The sequence below is a fragment of the Sphaerodactylus townsendi genome, linkage group LG10 (assembly GCF_021028975.2).
Source record: "Sphaerodactylus townsendi isolate TG3544 linkage group LG10, MPM_Stown_v2.3, whole genome shotgun sequence".
Taxonomy (NCBI): domain Eukaryota; kingdom Metazoa; phylum Chordata; class Lepidosauria; order Squamata; family Sphaerodactylidae; genus Sphaerodactylus; species Sphaerodactylus townsendi.
In genome coordinates this window covers 80,493,653-80,510,922 of record NC_059434.1, presented here as the reverse complement: position 1 = coordinate 80,510,922, position 17,270 = coordinate 80,493,653, and the positions used below count along the sequence as shown (strand labels likewise).

Below are 17,270 nucleotides of genomic sequence, written 5' to 3'. Positions count from 1 at the left end.
TGGCTATGTGCAAATTTCTTTGTTGAAGCTCATACCCAAATTGCAGCCTCATAGAATATGGAAAATATGTGGGAAACTGCCCAGTGGAGGCTTAATGCAGCTTTAGCTTATCAGGACTAAAAAATAGCTATCTGCTAATGATGACACTTGTGGTCCTGCCAAATAAATAGAAGCCACGTTGGCCTCCAAAGCCACAGGCGAGGCAAACACTCAAGGCTGAATTTGCTCAGGACACACGTGGCCACCGAAGTCAGGATGAGACCAAGCTGCGCTCTTCTTCTTCTTACTCTTCTGGTTGTTTACAACACCAGCATGGCAGGTAAGAACCATTGGGGGGGCGGGGATTCTGCTCTCCTTTCCTTTCCTCCTTCTCTCTTGTCATTTTAGCATTTAATAATCATAGCCCTCCTCCCTGGAATGGCATCACAACAGCCCTGTGAGGCAAATCGGTCTGATGTGCAGTGATTTTGTTTTGTGTATTTTCTCTGTGTTCTAAGCTGCCTTGAGGTTTGTAAGGAGCAAAGGCGGCTAATGAAGCTCTTAAATAAAATAACAGTAAATCCACAAACTGGAAGTGACCTTTGCAGAAATGCTTCCTGTTTCTTGAGAGCCAGCGTGGTGTAGTGGTTAAGAGCAGGTGCGCTCTAATCTGGAGAACGGGGTTTGATTCCCCACTCTGTCACTTAAGCTGTGGAGGGTTATCTGGTGAACCAGAGTAGCTTGTGCACTTCCACTATCCAAAGTAGCCAGTTTCTCCAGGAGATCTGATCTGTTTCATCTGGAGATCAGTTGTGATTACAATAAATCTTCTGGCCCCACCTGGAGGTTGGCAGGGGGGGACGAGGATTGTGTCATCTTGTGCTAAAAGATTTGCACTGTCAGTCTGTTTACTAACATAATTCAAAATTCTGGTTCTTATCTTTAAGGCCTTCAATACCGGAAGGATTGCCTCCTTCTATACTATCCAGCTCACCTGTTAAGATCTGACCCCCCAAGCCAGGTTTTCTGTGCCTCCCCAGCCTTCAGAGGTGAGACAGGTGTCCATCAGAGATGGGGCTGTCCCAGTGGCTCATAGGTGCTGCCAGATCCCTTGGGGCTTTGCCAATATCTACCCTCCCATCTTTCAATTTATTACTTATCTAGTTATTTAAAAGATTTGTCAGCTGCTTGCTCCCCCCTCACAGAGCACAAGGCAGCTTACAAGACAAATAAAATACATAAAATATGGTACAAAACTACATAGAACCGAAATACGAAGTGCCAGGCGAAGACATTTCTTCCCAGATATTTAATTAAGACACTGATTTTTTTAAACTAGTTTTTCCAGTCTTGTAGTTTCTGTAGTTTTGCAGTAGATGTTTTTTTAATGAGATTCATTTAAAGGTGCTCGGTGTTTCAGGCACTTTTTGCGTGTGGGTGTTTAACGTGTTTTTGAACAGTTTTTACCTGCAGCCTGGAAGTGTCTTTAGTTGTATCTCTGAGACCTCTCACCTTTTTGCGGCTCCCGCAGCTATCTTCGATCCAGAAGGCCTCAGCTGCAAGTGCCGAAAAGTCACCTCCAGCTTTGGCACCTCAGTCCCTTCGGAATATGCAAGCATCAAGATAATTCTGCCTGGTATCAGTTGTCGGAGGCCTGAAATTATGTAAGTCATCTTAGTTACCCTCTGTCAGGGGCGTACTGCCCAGGGGGACATACGGGGTCAAATGTCCCCGGGCTGTTGCCATTAAGTCACATGCGGGGGCTTTAGAAAACGTTCTCCACACCCTCCTCCATCCGGGCCGGGTCCACAATTACCTGACCTGGGTGTGAAAAAAACATTGCCGTCATGGCGCCGGAGGTGGAGGGTCAGATTTTGCACCTGCTACATTTTCCTAGATACTTCCTGCCCTCCTGCATTAACCTGTGCTGGCATTCATCATCTTGTTTTGCCGCCATGCAAATTAAATACCAGTGCTGCCCTCTGTAACAACAAAGGAAAGGAACTGTGAATTATACTGTTGTGGATAGGTATAATAGCAGGGAGAATCCTTACAATTATCAGCTGCCCGCCAGCATGGCCAATTGGCCATGCTGGCAGGGGCTGATGGGATTTGTAGTCCATGACATCTGGAGTGCCAAAGGTTCGCCACCACGGGTATATACCCTCAGTTGCTGAATGTAAGTTACTGCTAAGTAATTTCTGCATCAGGGTGGACTGATCATTTGACTTGCAGGGAAATTTCCTAGTGGGTTCTTGCTCTACGGAAGGGGTGTCAAACTCATTTGTTACAAGAGATGGATATAACGTAAATGTGGCTGGGTCGGCCAGCCCAGATTTTAAAAGATTAACATATTTGCATGTATGTATGTAATGCATATATCTGTACAAAAGGCCTGTATGTATGTATGTATGTATGTATGAGCATTAATAATAAGAGTACTAATAATAATAATAATACACACATACACATACATATACACACAATAATACATAATTATTATTATTATTATTATTATTACATTATTACACATTGTAGATTTCCCACAACTGCCAGATCTTTTAGCTGGTTGTTGGCCTCATCACAGGAATTTAGCCCTCAAACCCAGAGTGCCTAGGAAGTTGTAATGTATCGGGTGTAGTATTCGCGGCGATCCCAGCAGGGCTGCCTTCTGAATTTGACAGATGTTAATTTTGTCAATTCGAAGATGTTTCAAGTGCTGCTCTTTATTATTATTATTATTATTATTATTATTATTATTATTATTATTATTATTATTATTATTATTATTATTAAATTTATCTGATAGATCAGCTTCTATCCTCGGCTGGGCCTAGGGAAACTCACAAAATCCATGTGTCATCGCACACGGCCATCATGAGCTGGCAATGTTCAAATGACTTTAGTTCCCTCTACCCACTCATCAATATTGCATATAGGCGCCATGAAGTAAATGTGTATGTGTGACTACCACATATGAGGATCGCCTGCAGTTGGGTTTCATGGTTTTTCCTGCATTTTTTGAGTGGCCCATAGACTTTTGGTTGGAAAACAGTTTGACTGTTAATGTATTGAGGGCTGGTGTGGATCTCAAGGCCTGGCTGGATATTGCTATCAATCCAGTACCACCTCTGTCCTGGTAATTCTGACTATTAGCCCTGTAATTTCAAATGTTAATGGAAGATTCCAATGCATTGTACTAGTCAAGGTGATAGCCAGTGACTTTTCCAAACCTTGCTTTGGGCGTGAGCAAGACATGGTTTTTCAAAACCAGTGCTTACCTGATCTTTTGCACAAAACCAGCAAGCCAGTATTAAAACATCTGGACTTCATGACGAATCGTACATCTCTTTCTTCCTGCATCATGCAAAGGACTGACTGTAAATGCTGACATCTTCATATTGGCCTGTTTTTCAGACTCACACTGAAGTCAGGAAGGTCTCTGTGTGTTGACCCTGAAGCCCAGTGGGTGCAGACTTTGATGACAGTCATGTAAGTGCAAATCTAAATCTTCCTGCTGAGTCAGACAATTGACTCTCTGCTCTGACTGGCAGTAGCTCTTGTTGGGATCTCTCAGTGAGGCCTCTTCCAGGCCAGAATTTGAAACTCATAAATTTTATGGGTTCTAGCATGTTAAATCGAATGCTGGAATAAATTTTTTGTTCAGCTTTAAGGTGCTCCAAAGTGATGATGGAAAGCACTTTGAAGTCACAGCTGATTTATGGTGACCCTGTAGGGTTTTGAAGAAAAGAGGGAAACAGAGGTAGCCTGTCGCCTCCGCTTCTGGAGTAGACCTCGGTAGGCTGACCAGACGCCCCGGCCAGTGGACAGTCCTGCCTTTAAACACTTGTCCTGCCCGGCCTCCTTCGGTGTCCTGAAGGCTGCCGCATCGCCTCTCAAAGGCAGGGGCGTGTGCATTGACGCGACAGGAGCTTTTGACGGGGCGCCTCCCTGCCTCAGCTTCTTGACAGGGCGGGAAACGGCCGCCCCAGAAGGCCGCGGCGGCCTCCTGTGGCTGAGCTGCTGGCCACTCCACCACCCACCTGCCTTCTGTCTGTCCACTGTCACCTTATTCTTTGGGGATCTCCCATCCAAATACTACCAGGGTCAATCCCACTTATTTTGGTTGCAAGAGATGCATGCTGTTGTTGAGTTTGATTGCCACTGGGTATTTTGGAAAACAATTGGTCTGGCCCTAAGAAAGGAGATTTTCCCTGTTGAGAAAAACAACAGCCTGGACTGTACAGTTGGCCTGAGCCATCTCATTTGGCCTGCCTGCAGACCAAAGGAATCAGCAGAAATTGATGGATTATTGAACTGCTTGTGGGCTTTGCCCTGACTGTCATACCCCAGTCTCATCAGATCTTGGAAGCTAAGTAGGGTTAGCCTTGGATGGGAGACCACCAAGGAGATTCAGGGTTGCTATGAAGAGGAAAGCAATAGCAAACCACCTCTGAACATCTCTTGCCTTGAATACCCTGCAAGGTCACTCACTATAGAAGAAGAAAAAGAGTTTGGATTTATACCCCACCATTCTCTCCTGTAAGGAAACTCAAGGTGGCTTACAAGTCTTCCTTCCTCCCACACAACAGTATACCTGCAGGAAGTAAATATATAGCCTGTTAAACTGTGATTCAGCCCAAGGTCACCCAGCAGAAATGTAGGAGTGCGGAAACACATCTGGTTCACCAGATAAGCCTCTGCCACTCAAGTGGAGGAGTGGGGGAATCAAACCCGGTTCTCCAGATTAGAATCCTCCTGCTCTTAACCACTACACCACACTGGTTGCTTGCAAATTGATGGTACTTCTTTCACCACCACCCTGCTGAGCCTAGTTCAGTGGCGGGCACTACAGGCTTGCATCAATGTCACCCCAAAGCTTCACATGCGCCCTGAGCCAGTGGCCTGCCCTCTGCTGTCATCCATACCTCTGCTGACCCTTCCTATAAGCACATCTCCTTTGCCACCCAGCCCAAACTTCCTGGAAGCAGCCGAGGCTGAACTCTCAAAATTCTAAAAATGCTGGCCAGGATTACTCCTGTCCCCGTCCTGCCTGGAAAGTGTAAGTGAAACCATTCCCTGCATCTCACTTCAAACCAGCCACACCCCGGGCCATGCACATGATGTAAGGGACAAAATACCAACATGGAAACAAAGCCCATCCTCAAGCCGGTGCCATGCCTGCCCCGGATCCCAGTGCCACTCCCAGCTCCCAGCCCTCATCAATTTGAAAGTCTGAAAGTATAAATACACTTTGGCATAAATGCTCTTGTATCAAAGTGCCATATTCAATAATGCAGAAAATAACTGTTTTGACAAAGGCAGTGTGTAAAAAATGAATGTTAATTCTCATATTCGTTCGGGACTATATTCTAATGTGGAAGCATCCAATTTTCTCAACCACTGAACCTCAACTCACTGCAGATATATATTAAAACCTAACCAGCCTATGTCTAGGTTTGCCAAATTGAACATCTCCTGGAATTTCAATTGATAGAGATGCTTTCTCCAGAGAGAATATTTGCTTTTGAGGACAGAGCTCAGCGGCACCTCATCCATGATGCCTTCGTACCCAGCCTTTAAAATCAACCCCTCCGCAGTGAGCTGCTAAAACTTGGGTTATCCTATCACATCTAGGTAGAGTTCTTTTTGAAAACTACAGTTCCCCAGTTCCTTGAGCTGTGGAAAATTGATTTCACTTTCATTGACTGCTGAGTTGATTTCCAGGATAACCATTCGAACTGTGTTTGAAATGATGGAGAAGGTTTTAAAACCATAAGGTTTTTTTAAAAAAGCATTGAATAATATTGTGATTTGTCTTTTATTTCCATGCATATCAAAAGGATCCCAAGTTTTCTCTGGGCTGGCCCCTGGCCTATAACCCGTTTGGAAGCAAGTTTTTATGTGCCACCACTGTAAAGACTCAAAAAGTAAGCATACATTAAAAGTCAATACTCTTTTTAAAAAAGTAGTTGTTTTCATGCCTTTATGTAGGATAGACTCAAAAAGCTTAGTTTTGGGGATAGCTACCTGTTCGGTAGTGGGGAGAACTTCGTATTCTGGACCACCAAATACACTTTCTGAGAAATGATTGCTGTGCATTCTTTATTTCTCTGAGGCCCCTTCCGCACATGCAAAATAACGCCCTTTGAATACACTTTCACAATGTATTGTTGAAGGCCGGATTGAACTGGTTGTTGTGAGTTTTCCGGCTGTGTGGCTGTGGTCTGGTAGATCTTGTTCCCGCCGTTTCCACCTCCGTACCGCAGGCTCTCTGTGATACACCTCGGTATTGCCACGCATAGTGAGATCTCAGGGACTAAGCAGGGTCAGTCCTGATAATTATTTGGATGGGAGACCACCAAGGAATAGCAAGGCCTCTATGCAGAGGACGGATAGTGGCAAACAACCTCTGTTAGTCTTCAGTTCTGCAAACCTTAATTGCTGCTATTAGTCAGCTTTGCAACTTGATACAGCATGTTGCCACCGCACAGTGGTGGGACCCAAAATTTTAGTAACAGGTTCCCATGGTGGTGGGATTCAACCTGTGGCGTAGTGCTACCGGGGCTGGTGAGACGCGGCGGGGGGGCATGTATCGAGGCATTCGAGCGGGCGGGCATTCCTGGGGCATGGGCTGTGGCAAGGAGAGCCGCTTCGATCCTTGGGTAAGAAAGCGAGATGCACGCAGGCGAGGGCTGCCTTACGCGACGCCGGTGCACCTCCTGCTAGACTGCTTCAAGTTCTGGGCGCGCTTACCGCTGAGGAGGAAGGGCATTAATTCAAGGCAAAAAAAAAATCACATGGCAAAACCACCAATTAGTAACCCCCTCTCAGCACACATAAATGTAATGAAAATCTACCTCCAAGGAACCTGTAGCGAGAACTATGTTGGATCCCACCTCTGGTTACACACCCAGAAGAGAAGAGAAACAATGGTAGGGAGATCTGGGGATGTCTGAGAGGGAACTTGTTAGGAGACCTTTTCTCTCACAAACAAGCAGACACTGTCCTCTAGTGGGCATTAATATCAAATGCAGGTCCCAAACTGTATTCTGTTTGCAAGTGATGTTGTAACTGTTATTCCAGTTGCCAATTCTGGGTTTGGAAATGTATGGAGATTTGGAGATACAATCTGAGGACAGAGTTCGAGCGGCAATGGAGCTTAGCAGGGTATATAACGCCGTAGAATCCACTTGCCAAAGTAGCCATTTTCCCCAGGGGGACTGATTCCTGTAGTCTGGAAAATAGTTTCAGAGATTAGTCATATTAGTCTGCAGAAGAAAATTAAGATCGAAGTCCAGCACTCTTTAGAGACCAACAATATATAATCATGGCATAATATTTTGAGAGTCAAATCTCCTTTTGTTCAGACACATATCTAATGAAAGGAATTCCGACTGTCAAGACTTATCCCTTGAAAATCTCATTGCTTTTTGAACCTAGAGAGTCTTGTCTGTCTGTTTAATTTTTAGAAGCAAACATCCATCAAGGCAGAGGTGGGATCCAGCAGGTTCTCACAGGTTCCTGAGAGTAGGTTAATAATTATTTATTATTATTGCCGAAGAGGGGGTTACTAATTAGTGATTTTGCTTAATGCCGATTGATTTTGTGCCTTAGTTATGCCCCTCCTCAGCACCTTTAGTAGCATAGAGACTTGAAGCAGTCTAGAAGCAGGAGGTACACTGGCGTGCATGGCAGCCAGCCGCGCGCCTGCGTGCATTACGTTAAGCCGCTTCATGGGACGGTCGCGGCCCGGCTGCGTCCTTGCCACAGCGCCCCGCCGAATGCCCGGCCATGCCCCACGTGACCTGTCCGCCCAGCCCCATTGGCACTCGCCTCACGCTTACAGCTTGAATCCACACCGGCGGGAACCTGTTACTTTCAAAATTGGGTACCTTGGATCCCACCACTGCATCAAGGTCACAAAAACAGTTAAACAAGTTAATTGGAATAGCATTCCTTTTAGTTTCTGTAACTGCTCCCACCTGGGAACTTCTGAGGTAACAGCTTTTGCTATGGCTTAATTGGTGCAGCAATCCCATTGGTTTAGTAGTGGGGTGGAGCCCCTTTCTATATAGTTTTAGTATTGTGTAGAACAGGGGTAGGGAACCTGCGGCTCTCCAGATGTTCAGGAACTACAATTCCCATCAGCCCCTACCAGCATGGCCAATTGGCCATGCTGACAGAGGCTGATGGGAATTGTAGTTCCTGAACATCTGGAGAGCCGCAGGTTCCCTACCCCTGGTGTAGAAGAAGAAGAATTGGATTTATATCCCCCCTTCTCTCCTAAAAGGAGACTCAAAGGGGCTTACAAATTGCTTTCCCTTTTCCCCTCACAACAAACACCCTGTGAGGTAAGTGGGGCTGAGAGAGCTCAGAAGAAATGTGATTAGCTTAAGGTCACCCAGCTGGTGTGTGTTGGAGTGCACAAGCTAATCTGATTCACCAGATAAGCCTCCACAGCTCAAGTGGCAGAGCGGGGGAATCAAACCCGGTTCTCCAGAATAGAGTGCACCTGCTCTTAACCACTACGCCACTGCTGCTCTCTAAGATATTACAGACATCTTTTCTCAGCTATCCTGCTAGGGCTAGGCTATTATGTGAGTCACTGTTTTGATCTTTGCCATTGCACATTTGAGCTCAGTTCATGGCATGAAAGAATCAAAAATGGCTTGCATGACACCAAGGCTACGCAAGAAGGGACTTTTCTAACTGGATTATACTGGGATTCTTTTTTGCTAACAACACCAGTTTTTCTGTTTCTGTTTTGTTCTATCTGCACCTGCCAATATCAGTGCCTTTGAACTGTTCCTTCTTTTAATAAACGTAAAAAAAAAAATTATACATTGTCAGGGTGAAGTGTCTGGTTCAGAAAGAGAGCCCACGCACCAGCAGGTCCTGGGCGGGTACTGAGGGACCTTGACACCTTCATTTCAGCATCTTTGGTTTCCCTGGTGTGTTACAGAGGAGGGCTCTTATTGGAGACAAATGTGATCATTCTGTAGCTTTGCTTTTCTGCAGAGGACACATTATCATTCAGTTTAGTATACAAAAATGTCCCGGAATAATTTCATCCCATCTCCTCTGACTAGGGTTAGGGTCAGAGGTGGGATCCAGCAGGTTCTCACAGGTTCCCGAGAGTAGGTTACTAATTATTTGTAAAATGTGCGAGGGGTTACTTTAATTGGTGATTTTGGTCTCGTGATTTTTTTGCCTTGGAGTTAGCACGCCCTCTTCTCAGCGGTAGTCGCATGGGAACTTGAAGCAGTCTAGCAGGAGGTGCACCGGCGTGCGTGGCAGCCTGCGTGCATTCGTTTCCCGCCCAAGGACCGGTGCAGCGGCTGCATCCTTGCCACAGCCCTGCCCAGGAATGCCCCATCCCCGGAATGCCTGGCCACGCCTCCGTTGTGCCCCACTTCCCATCCCATTACATGCTTACCACAGTTTGGAATCCCACCACCATAGAAACTCCAGAGTTGCACTAAAATTTTTGGATCCCACCACTGGTTAGGGTTAGAGTCTCTGGCTTGCCAAGAGCTTCAGGTAGAGTTCGTCTACAGCCTGATCCTTGCCTTTTCAGAAAGCAATGGTTCATGCAGTCAGTGATTCGGCCATACCAAATGTGTCTGCTCAGGTGCTAGTAAGGCAGCCAACTGGCTAATGCAAAGGCATCAGTTGCATCTGAGCCTCTGGTCCTTTCCGCACAACCAAAATAAAACATTTTGAGGCAGGAAGTAAAATGTTTCCTTTGTGGAGTTCCACATGGCTTCCCCCCCCAAAAACGTTTTATTTTCAGCCTGAAAACATTTTAAATCAATCCTCTTCTTTAAAGATTCTTTTGTAGAAAAGTTTTCAGTTTAGCGATTCTTCCACTTGCCGTACGGATCTCTTTAAAACATTTCCCACTGCTGTCCCCAGACTTCCTGCTTGGTGGCATTTTGTGGTTTGACTGTACTTCTTCACTGAGACTCAAGGCTAGATACATCCGGTTGATGTGGTACACAGTGTAGGAATTTGAGACAAAATTCTGATGTGAAGATTGTTCATGAAGAAAAAGAGGATTTTAAAAAAACAGGAAAAAAATGTGGATATGGGCTGGAGAGAGAGACTCGAGCAAACCTGAATATATATGTTCTCATTTTTGTAAACAAGAAGAAAAAGAAGAAGAGTTTGGATTTATATCCCCCCTTTCTCTCCTGTAGGAGACTCAAAGGGGCTGACAATCTCCTTGCCCTTCCCCTTACAACAAACACCCTGTGAAGGTGGGTGGGAGCTGAGAGAGCTCCAAGAACTGTGAGCTAGGCCAGGGGTGCAGGGAACCTGCGGCTCTCAGATGTTCAGGAACTCTACACAGGTTCCCATCAGCCCCTGCCAGCACTTTGGCCAATTGGCCATGCTGGCAGGGGCTTGAAACTGGGAATTGCAGTTCCTGAACATCTGGAGAGCCGCAGGTTCTCACCCCTGAATTCTACAGCTCCAAGGTCACCCAGCTGGCGTGTGTGGGAGTGCACAGGCTAATCTGAATTCCCCAGATAAGCCTCCACAACTCAAGCGGCAGAGCTGGGAATCAAACCCGGTTCCTCCAGATTAGATACACGAGCTCTTAACCTCCTACGCCACTGCTGCTCCTTAACTTAAGCAAGTTGTTTAAACATGGCTTTCTTAGACCCAAAATGTGTATGTTTCAATCAGTGTTCACAAATGAATGGTTCACCTTCTCTTGGGGAGGTTAGCAGTTGTAGCCAAGATAACTGGATTTTTTCTGCACTTCTTTGGAAGAGCTGTAGGCATGACTTGATCATGACTTTGGGGGTTGTTTTATCCTAGTAGGTCATTAGCGTGGTCTCACCGGGGCTATCCGGTTGCCCCACATAATGCTGAATATCTCCACGGCATAGATGCAAAACTGGCATGCCTTCTCCAAAATCCTGCTTTAAATTATGATAGCCACATAGTCATATGGGTGCTTGAAAAGGTGGCTACCAAGTATCGTGGGCAGGGTAAGCTCAGGCTTCAGACACGTTAATTGTGCCTACTGATCTGGATAACCCAGTGGTGGGATCCAAAAATTTTAGTAACAGGTTCCCATGGTGGTGGGATTTAAACAGTGGAGTAGCACCAATGGGGCTGGGCGGGGCACGATGGGGGCGTGGCCGGGCATTCCGGGGGCGGGGCATTAATAATTTCTCTGTTACTGTAAAAAACTCTTACTGTAAAAAAAAAGTTCCTAATTTCCAGCTGGTATCTTTCTTTCCATAATTTAAACTCATTATAGCAAGTCCTATCGTCTACTGCCAACAGAAACAACTACTTCTCCTCTAATTGACTGCCAGTCAAATACTTAATGCTTTCAAATACTTAATTTTGTTTCTAGAAATCAAAAGCAGGATACTTTCCTTAAACAAGGAACTTTACCCTATTTCTAAAGCATGTTTTTAAAACAGCCCAACAGGGAGAATTATCCCGTTTTCTACCTTCGCTAACCAGCCACATAGGAAACAACAGGAGTTTATGATTTTTGGACCTAATGGAATTTCTAATGGAAAAACGGACCCAATTAGTCACCCCCTCTTGGCACACACAAATAATTAGTAACCCACTCTTGGGAACTGGTGAGAACCTGCTGGATCCCACCTCTGGGATAACCCAACCTAACCTGATCACGTCAGATCTCAGAAGCCAAGCTGGGGTCGCCCCTGTCTAGTCTTTGGATGGAAGACCACTAAGGAAGTTGAGGGTTGCTACATAGACGCAAGCAATGGCAAACCACCTCTGAATGGCTCTGACCTTCAAAACCATCCTGGGTCACCATAAGTGGGCCGAGATTGGATGGCACTTCCCATAACCCTCATTTGCGCAAGTCAGAGCATGGCTAGAAATGAATTCTAATTATTGTATATGCTGCAGAATGGGATGCTTTCCCTTTCATTTCAGGTCAGGCAGTGTTTTCAAAGGGTTTTTTGTTCTATTGTGCCTGTTCTACCGTTCTTCAAGTCTTGGCGCTTTGCCCACCCAGCTATAAAAGGTGAAAACAGAACAATGACTTTGTTCATGATTCCTGTCCAGCTCCTGGCAGGAAACCAAGTTCTACCCTTCCTTCTTTCTACTTTATTGCAGAACTCAAAAGGGAGAAGTTCTATAGCCTGGCAAGGGCATGACAAACAAGTGGAGTCGCATTTCTTTCTCGCCTTTGCACATATCAGAGAATCGAAAATTAAAGCACGTTCACACTTATCAGAGAATAGAAAATCAAAGCACCGTCTGCCTTCCTTCTCCTCCTCTGCTCCCAGGCATCCATATGTCACCAACTTGACCTGTGGTGGCACGGAGGGGGAAAAATACTCTCTCTGTCTGGAGTCTGACCTGGCAGAACTGTGCCCTGAACGAAGCAGCCTGTTTGAATTCAGGACTCCATCTTGGGACTGTGTCTGACCTTTCGGGCAACACTGCCTAAATGAGAACATAAGAACATAAGATCATAAGAACAAGCCAGCTGGATCAGAACAGAGTCCATCTAGTCCAGCTCTCTGCTACTCGCAGTGGCCCACCAGGTGCCTTTGGGAGCTCACGTGCAGGATGTGAAAGCAATGGCCTTCTGCGGCTGTTGCTCCCGATCACCTGGTCTGTTAAGGCATTTGCAATCTCAGATCAAGATTGGTAGCCAGAGATCGACTTCTCCTCCATAAATCTGTCCAAGCCCCTTTTAAAGCGATCCAGGTTAGTGGCCATCACCACCTCCTGTGGCAGCATATTCCAAACACCAATCGCACGTTGCGTGAAGAAGTGTTTCCTTTTATTAGTCTTAATTCTTCCCCCCAGCATTTTCCATGAATGCCCCCTGGTTCTAGTATTGTGAGAAAGAGAGAAAAAATTCTCTCTGTCAACATTTTCTACCCAATGACCTCCTCCCTCGACCTCATGCCTTGCACGTAGTCAGGAAACAACATTTGAATCTGAACAAGAGCACACCTGGACAAACCAGTTCTCTTTTGTCTACATCTCTTAACCTATTCAAGGTTCTTCCTCTGACTTATCCTTCTTGTGACCATCTATGTGGTAACCCCCATTAAGGGTCGTTACCTGTTTATTGTTCAACCCCTGGTAAAACCGATCAAGATAACTGGTCGACCATCAGATTAATAGTCTAACACTCAAGATCACTGCCTCACCTGGAACAGCATGAAAAAGCATTTGTTCAAATGATTCCCTTTGCCCCAAGATATGCTTTTTCTTTATAAAGGCATGCGAGGGGGAACTGTGCCTGGGGTACGCATGTGCCCCTGCCCCACCCCGGAATGCTCCCACCACGCTCTCACCATGCCCCCTCACTGGCGTGTATCCGGGGCGTTGTGCCCCCCTGTCCCGTTGGAGTTACGCCACTGCCTTGGACCCCAGTTAGGTGTTCAATATTATCACGTACCACCATGCTGCTTGATAATATTGTTCCATCAGGGCTGATCATCCGGAACCTAGTGCTGCTCATTAGGTCTCTGACTCCTGGACATCCACTACAAGACTGGTATATAATCTTTGATGTCCCATCCCTTCTCTCTATATGTATCCAAAACTGTCTTTCACCTCTAAATTACATCCTAGGAAACCTTGTAAAATTCATGTGTTGGTATCAGGATGCTAAAATTTATGTGCTTGTTTACATGAATTTATCTATAAAAATCTAAGTGGAAGTTTTCCTTCAGCATAATGATTATTATTAAGTTTTCTTTCTTTTCTTTTCTTTTCTTTCTTTTTTTCTTTCTTTCTCTAAATCTTTTCCTCTTATTTGTGGCGTAGCAGTAGCAGCAGTGGCGTAGGAGGTTAAGAGCTTGTGTATCTAATCTGGAGGAACCGGGTTTGATTCCCAGCTCTGCCGCCTGAGCTGTGGAGGCTTATCTGCGGAATTCAGATTAGCCTGTGCACTCCCACACACGCCAGCTGGGCGACCTTGGGCTAGTCACAGCTTCTCGGAGCTCTCTCAGCCCCACCCACCTCACAGGGTGTTTGTTGTGAGGGGGGAAGGGCAAGGAGATTGTCAGCCCCTTTCAGTCTCCTACAGGAGAGAAAGGGGGGATATAAATCCAAACTCTTCTTCTACTCTTCTTCTTATCATTTGTCGTTTTGGGGAGAGGGGGGGAATTAAAAAACCCAAACCCAGAGTTGGCAATCCAACTCTCCAGCTTATAGGCATGCAACAGCATCAAGAAGCTGCAGAGACTTTTAGGAATTGTTCTGCAGTTTTTAGAGGATCTTTCTGTTAGCACACTAATATCTCTACCATTTACTGCTCAGAATGAAAGATTATAGAAGCCATTCAGTGCTTCTATGGTTGTGGGGGCTGCTCCCTTTTTCCCCCCTCAGAGTCAGGAAATATACACTGCGTGCACGTTTCTGAGCAAATTGAGTATTTCCCATAATAGGCTCAGAGGGAGCTCTGATTGCTGCAAAGCCTTCAAACTGTTTGGAATGGGCTCAATGAGTCGAAGATGGATGGTGCTGTGAAAAGCCGAGATCTAATAAGAGCAAGGCAGATGCAGAAATTGAGCTACGATTTAGCGATGCCAGTCTCCGGTGCAGTGGCGTATTGCCAAGGGGACAGGGGGGTGCGCGATGAACCTGATGTGCGCCGGTACGGGGATATGACAGGGGCATTCCGGGGTGGACGAGGGGGGCACAGGGGGCACGCATGCCCCAGGCACAGTTCCCTCTCGCTCCGTCCCTGCTCCAGTGGGGATCTGGGGATCAGTTCTCCTGGAGAAAATGGAGTTTTGGAGGGTGGACTCTATGGCATTGTGCTTCACTGAAGTCCCTATCCTCCTGAGGCTCCAGCCCTAAATCTCCACAGAATTCCCAATCTGGATCCCCGCTAGTGGCCAGGGGTGACCTGATAACCCTACGTTTCACACCACACGAGTAAAAAATATGCTATGCTCGTAAGCTCATAAAACTGGATATCTGAAACAAGACTGAGAATTGTGTGCGCTGAACTGATCAGATGGTGGTGAGTATCATAAGAACATAAGAACTAGCCTGCTGGATCAGATCAGAGTCCATCTAGTCCAGCACTCTGCTACTCGCAGTGGCCCCCCAGGTGCCTTTGGGAGCTCATGTGCTCAAAAGACTGGCTGACCGAGCAGCCTCTTGTCGAATCAGAAACATGGAAGCTTCTCTGAGAACCTCAGGTCAAGCTGACTGTAGATTCCAAGAACAAGGTGAGGTCGACAAAGATGCTTGTCACTCTTAAGGAACTTTAAAGGTCTTTGACAGTGAAAACTCCCGGTCTAACTCGTTTATCTCCCCAGCTTTTTTTCAGCCTGCAAACACCTTTGGCATTCTGGCCCAGCACGGTAGACACAGCCACAAAATGGCTGACAAAGGAGGTGGAGCCAGCCAAAAACCATTGCCACAGTTTACTTGTTACGGTTACACAGTGAAGATCCTTGTCCTGTGGTGGCAGCTGCTGCTGCCAAAGCAATATTCTTTTAAAAAACCTGTAGAGTTAATCAAATTTCCACCAGCCAATCAGCAGCTTTGTGGGGTGAAAATCTCACTTAGTTCCACGTTCTTTCTAAAAACATCAAGAAAGGTGTTGGTGGCCACCATGACAAATGTGAGCACCATGTTGGGGATCTGTGCGTTAGATCATTATCCTGACTTTCCCCCAAGGTGTGCAGGACCCCATTCAAGGACCTTTCTCCTTTTATCCTGGTGATAATGCTGCAAAGTAGGCTTAGAGAAAGTACCTGATTCATAGGGGCAGAATGAGGATGTGAACTAAGATCTCCCCACTCATAGCCGATACCAGTGGTGGGATCCAAAAATTTTAGTAACAGGTTCCCATGGTGGTGGGATTCAAACAGTGGCATAGCGCCACTGGGGCTGGGCGCGGCACGGCAGGGGCGTGGCCGGGCATTCCGGGGGCGGGGCATTAATAATTTCTCTGTTACTGTAAAAAACTCTTACTGTTAAAAAAAAGTTCCTAATTTCCAGCTGGTATCTTTCTGTCCATAATTCACACTCATTTTTATTTATTTATTTATTTATTTATTTATTTATTTATTTATTTATTTATTTATTTATTTATTATTGTATTTGTAGACCGCCCCATCCCCTAAGGGCTCTGGGCGGTGGACAACAAACATCATAAACAATTCAGCAATAACAATCACATTTAAAATCAATAAATATATAAATTACATAAAATTACAGCGGTCCATATAAGTCATATGTTATATGGCGCCCAGTATTCAAACTATCAATAGATAAAAAGACCCCTCCAGAAGAGGGGGTGGTATAGATGTTGTAGGCTCCCAGAGTGATAGAGGGAGGAACAGGAAGTCCTATCGTCTACTGCCAACAAGTCAATAGCAAGTTTTCATCCAGCTGGTTCAATAGCAAGTCAATAGCAAGTTTTCGTCCAACTACTTCTCCTCTAATTGACTGCCTGTCAAATACTTAATACTTTCAAATACTTAATTTTGTTTCTAGAAATCAAAAGAAGGATACTTTCCTTAAACAAGGAACTTGACCATATTTCTAAAACATGTTTTTAAAACAGCCCAACAGGGAGAATGATCCCGTTTTCTACCTTCGCTAACCAGTCACATAGAAAACAACAGGAGTTTATGATTTTTGGACCTAATGGAATTTCTAACGGAAAAGCAGACCCAATTAGTAACCCCCTCTCGGCACACACAAATAATTAGTAACCCACTCTCGAGAACTGGTGAGAACCTGCTGGATTCCACCTCTCTGGCCGATACCCTAACCACAATACCACACTCTTTCACAGGCACACTGGCTCTCTGTTCCAAACAGGGGAGGGAAAAGAGACCACCCGACCACACTAGCATGTGTCAAGAGACCTCAACCTTTCTTAGTTTCAATAGAGTTGCTGCAATAAACAAACATGAAACTGGAAGTAAACAGATATACAAAAAAAGAGGAAAGATTGGTTACAAGTAGATTATCTTACCGGAATGTGACAAACTCCGGTAAGCTGTTAATCAAAGTTGTACGCTCAGAAAACAGGAATTACCCTCCTGGCAAAGCAAACAGGTTAGGTGTGGGAAAAAATATGATCTGTGCTCTCTGAATGGCTTGGTGTGACCTAGTAGAACATGGGAAATGCACAAAGGAACTTGTAAGATTGCTCAAGCCGTGAAAAAGTACACATTAAGGTTCATCCAGCTACTGTATCTGCAAAATGCAGCTACCTCAACTCAGGAGATTTTTGAAAGGTAGAGTGGTGTAGTAGTTACAGCATCAGACTTGGATCTGTGAAAGCTGGGTTCGAA

General features: G+C 45.5%; 1 protein-coding gene across 1 annotated transcript; it reads left to right on the top strand.

Annotated features, from left to right (window-relative positions):
• Positions 1 to 207: 207 nt before the first annotated feature.
• On the top strand, positions 208 to 3,475 carry LOC125439758 (growth-regulated alpha protein-like). The gene is made up of 3 exons (XM_048508933.1): positions 208 to 319; positions 1,511 to 1,643; positions 3,397 to 3,475. The coding sequence occupies exons 1-3, from the start codon at positions 256 to 258 to the stop codon at positions 3,473 to 3,475; spliced, it is 276 nt and encodes a 91-aa protein (XP_048364890.1). The 5' UTR covers positions 208 to 255.
• Positions 3,476 to 17,270: the final 13,795 nt, after the last annotated feature.